At 46.7% G+C, this 4441-nt stretch overlaps 1 protein-coding gene across 1 annotated transcript in view; it reads left to right on the top strand.

Moving 5' to 3' along the window:
* Positions 1–449: 449 nt before the first annotated feature.
* LOC111817069 (putative neuroblastoma breakpoint family member 5) overlaps positions 450–4441 on the top strand; it is an 11565-nt gene continuing 7573 nt past the window's right edge. The window contains exons 1-2 of the mRNA XM_023716391.1: positions 450–609; positions 3521–3620. Coding sequence (XP_023572159.1) covers positions 450–609; positions 3521–3620 — 260 coding nt within the window. The remainder of the gene's footprint in view (positions 610–3520; positions 3621–4441) is intronic.

The raw sequence follows: 4441 nt of genomic DNA, 5'->3' as shown, positions 1-4441 counted from the left end.
AAAAAAAAAAAGAAATTGGTGGAGGAGTTGGAGGGCCTCATCAGTGGTGGCTTCCCAAAGAGAACAGGCAGCCTGTGTGGCATGATGGCCCAGGTGAGGGGAAGTGATGTCATGGATGACATTCCATGATGTCACTGGTTTCTAATTCTGTTGTTTGATTCCAGGCTGTTACCTGGGACCCTGTGCCATACTCCCTCCCTCTTGGTGGAGTCTGAGCCACAGATGGTGACTTCAGATCTGAAATCTGTACTTTTTCTTTGTTTTAATCCTTAAAAACTTGCAAGTGTTGTGTAGTGTGGATCAACATTTTCTCCACAGTAAGTTGATACCTTTGGTTATACATCCTTGAGTCCTGATGAAACCTTGTTCTTATCATTCAACATGGACTCATCTGACATTTGGTTTTCCCTACAGTCTTGAGCTCTGCCTCTTCTGCCATGGATGCCACCATGGCAGCTCCCGACACCCCTTTGTGTGATCCAAGGGCAGAAATGAGCAGCCTGGAGAGCAACCAGGAGTCACGCAGTCAGCAATTTGAAGACCTCAAAGAAAATTTTCTTCCTTCGGAATCTGTTGCCTCCAGCCTGGCCAAATTGCTACAGAAATACAGTAAGTTCTATAGTTTTATAATCAACAAGATTACAAATGATCATTTGTTTTTGGAGAAATTAATCTTTCCTAACTTTATTCTTCTCCTCCCATGATCAAAATAAATTTTATTCTCATACTTCTCAAAATGTAGATGTAAGTATTTTGCCCTCCAACAGCTGAGGATGGAAAAACCGAGGCTGAAAATGTTTGCCTAGTTTACAGTGAGGTGTGGGATGGGAGCAGGGTTGAAATCCCCACTTCTGAATCCTGAATCCTGGTGCAGGCATAGCAGTATCTGCTTTTCTCAAGAATAAGGGAAGCCATATTTATGAGGAACCTCTCTATGAGATCTTGCGACAGACACACCTCATCATTGTTGGCCTAACGACCTGGGACTAATGGTTTTCCATTCCATTCAAATGTCTCTTGAGTTCCACTTGGCAAAGTCCCATGCTGATGATGTTGGGAAAAATGTTGTGGTAGTGAACACCAGTGGTTTTATTTTTAATTATAAAAATGTTTTGTCTTTTGAGACAAGTTTCACTGTGCCATTCAGGGTGGCCTTGAACTCACTTTGTAGCCCAGAGTGGCCTTGAACTCACAGTGATCCTTCTGCCTGAGCCTCCCAAGTGCTGAGATTATAGGTATGCACCGGCAAGCCCATAACATCAGCTGTTTTAAAGGAGCAAAGGAAGATTCTGTTCCTAACTGAAACTGGTGTCCTTCTCTGTCACCATGGAAACCAGGAACTGCCCTGCTGGTGGGATGGCCCTACTTCCTGAAGCATAAACCCATCTTGTGAGAACCTAAGGGACATTCGACACCCTGCGGCAGTTCAGTGGAATATATTTCTGGGCCACCAGGGAATCTGCAGTCTCCGATTTGTCTTTCCCTAGTCAGTGAACTTTCTGGGATGTGGGACAGACAGTTGGTCCAGGTAGATCTAGAAGTTCTCAGCTATGAGACGTAAGGTGGAAGTGAGAAAGAGAATATGGAAAGGAGAGCATCAGATACAGTAAACCCAAGCCCGTGTGCAGGGCCAGAGCCCTTCGGCAGTTGGCCTGCAGCAGGAGCCCCCTGGCCTGATCAGTGAGAGGAGCTGTGGTGACCGAACGAGACCTGAGAACTGAGCAGCAAGAACAGGAGGTGTCTGGGCACCTGTATGCCTGGAGTTGCCTCACTAACCTACAATCTTTATTTCAAGAATTAATTGTCAATGTTTTTTCAACTGAAAAAGACTCTTAGAGGAAAGTAGAAATGGAATCATGTTAGGATGTCAAAGGATTTGAAAGGGCAAGCTGTATTTCATGTCCATCTTTCTTTAAAACTAAGATATAATTGCAGCAAACATTTTTCAAAGAGATTTAAAAGGAGGACTTCCCCTAAGGTCCTATACAGGTAACAGTGCATGGGGTGTGGGCTCTGGGCTTTTGGGGGGGCCCGAGTGCAGGTTTTTTGCCTTCCCAGCCTCATGTGCCTCAGCTGTCCTTGTGGTTGAAAGTCATGCCTGCTTCTTTTTTTTTTCTTTTTTGGCTGGTTCAGCCTGCTCTGAGTGCCAGGCTAGAGTGGCATGTGGTGCCAGGGATGGAACCATGGTCCCCTGTGCTTGCCTAAGCTTGCCTAAGCATGCGCTTTAGACTGCTGAGCTATCTTGCCGGCCCACTGCCTGCTTGTTTGAGTTGTAATGAACACAGGAGTGAATCCTAGCAAAGCCTCACAACAGATCCTGGCACAGTGCACACGTTCAGAGTTTGTTGCTCTGTTCCTTGTACCTTACCACAAGTTTATTATTGTGGGAATATATTTTCTGGTCCTTGTTTTCTTTTCTTTTTTTTTTTTTTTCCCTGCCTCAGGTTTATTTGTACAAAGAGCACAGGAGAACACCAGCCCCCCACAGATGGCACCCCAGTCCTTCTGTTTTTACATCAGCAGTAAGAGGCTTTCACTGTGGAGTCTTCACAGGGGCCTGAGCACCTTTGGGAGCCTGGGCTGGAGCAGAAGCTGGAGCCTGGGCCTTGGCTGGAGCAGAAGCTGGAGCCTCAGCCTTGGCTGGAGCCTGGGCCTTTGTCCGGCAAGCCCTGCGACCCTTGGCAATGCGGGCACGGATACGCTTCCCAAGCTTGGGGTGGGCAATATAGGCAAGTCGAGCGAGCCTGTGGTTTACTCCCTTTGAAATGATCTTGGGCTTGACCTCCTTGGGCTTGATGAGGGCCTTGATAGCCTCGGCGCGTGCACTCATGGCCTTGGCATTGTTTGCTTGCATCTTCTTGAAGCCCTTCTTGTTGGGCTTCTTGGCAAAACGCATGTTCCTAAGGAACTTGGGATCCACCCCCTTCAGAGATTCGTATCTTTGTGACCGAGGTTTCTTGATGCCATTTCTGTGCCATTTTTTGGACTGGTTGTGCGTGGTGTGGTTCTTGGACTTGGCCATAACTGCACTGTAAACCGCGGCGACCAAGTGCCTGGGTCCTTGTTTTCTTATGCATTATGTCTTAACATGTGTCCAAATAAGATTTTTCAATCTTCGGAAAACCTATGCTTTGCTGAAACACAAACGCAGAGGTCCTATCAGCTCCAATCCAAGAGTAACAGTGTCTCTGCTTCGTGCCTGGCTAAGTGTCTGAAAGAAGAGGCTCAGGGCTTGGCCATGACCCTGGTACTGGGTTCAGAGCCAGACCTCTGACTTCATGTTGCCAGCTGAATCATTCATCAACTTCCTGCCTTTAAGCTTCACAGCCCTTGCCTCTAAAATGGAGACTAGTACTGCTGTGTAGCTGAGCAACTGGTAAATACGAACTTGGCACTCCCTGCAAGAGCCCGGCACTGAGGCTTGGTGTGGGCTTGGCACAGACACTACCTCTTCCTCGTCCGGCGGTGTCTGTGGAGGATGTCAAGCTGTCCACTGAGGCTGCTGCATGTGTTTTCTCAGAATGTCTGAACAACCACATCCCTGAGTCTCTGCTGAGGGAGAAGCAGCAGTGTAAGGCGGGGGAGCAGGCAGACGAGGTGTCGCTAGTGGAGAAGCTCAGGTAAGGGGATTCTGCGCTGGGTCCCTGGGTGGGAAGGGGCAGCTCAGCCTGGAGAACCGATAGCTGTTGCCAGCCAGTATGGGGGGAAATGTCACATAGCAGACACACCTTTCACAATTTTCTTTAAAAACAAGAGATGAAAACATAGTGGATGGTAAAATAACATGGTGATTGATCTCATTTGCAATTTAAAAAAAGTATATTCAGCAAAACATCATGTAAGCTCAAGCAATGACAACCATTGGTGCTATGCAATCACTACTTGGTGTACTCTTCTTCAACTGCCTCCCGTCTCCTACTTCCTGTCACTCTTTGAATCAGAAGAATCTTCTCTTCCTGTCCCATCCAGCTCTTATACTTTTTCTCTAAATAACCTCAGCTTTGTCTGGGCACATCTGCGCTTGTGGCTTTGTGTTCATGCCCTGAACAATGCACTGTCTTGTATTGACAGAAACATCCATGGCTGCTTGAGGATCTGAAAGGGCATTTTTTTTTTAAGTTTTCTTGAGACAGGATCTCACCATGAAGTCCAGGCTGGCTCTGAATTCATGGTGATCCTTTTGCCTCAGCCTCCTGAGTGCTGGGCTTATAGGTACGTGCTACTATACCCTGAAAGGGCATCTTTAGGAAGCAGATTCAGGGAGACATCTGACTTTGATTATAGGAGAGAAAATGAGGGGAAAGTTAAGGATCTAATAGGAACACTTTCTAAGCCTCAGGAAACCTTTCTTCTTCTTCTTCTTCTTCTTCTTCTTCTTCTTCTTCTTCTTCTTCTTCTTCTTCTTCTTCTTCTTCTTCTTCTTCTTCTTCTTCTTCTTCTT

The sequence above is a fragment of the Octodon degus genome, unplaced genomic scaffold, assembly GCF_000260255.1.
Source record: "Octodon degus isolate 3935 unplaced genomic scaffold, OctDeg1.0 scaffold00048, whole genome shotgun sequence".
NCBI lineage: Eukaryota > Metazoa > Chordata > Mammalia > Rodentia > Octodontidae > Octodon > Octodon degus.
This window is presented reverse-complemented; position numbering and strand designations above follow the sequence as displayed.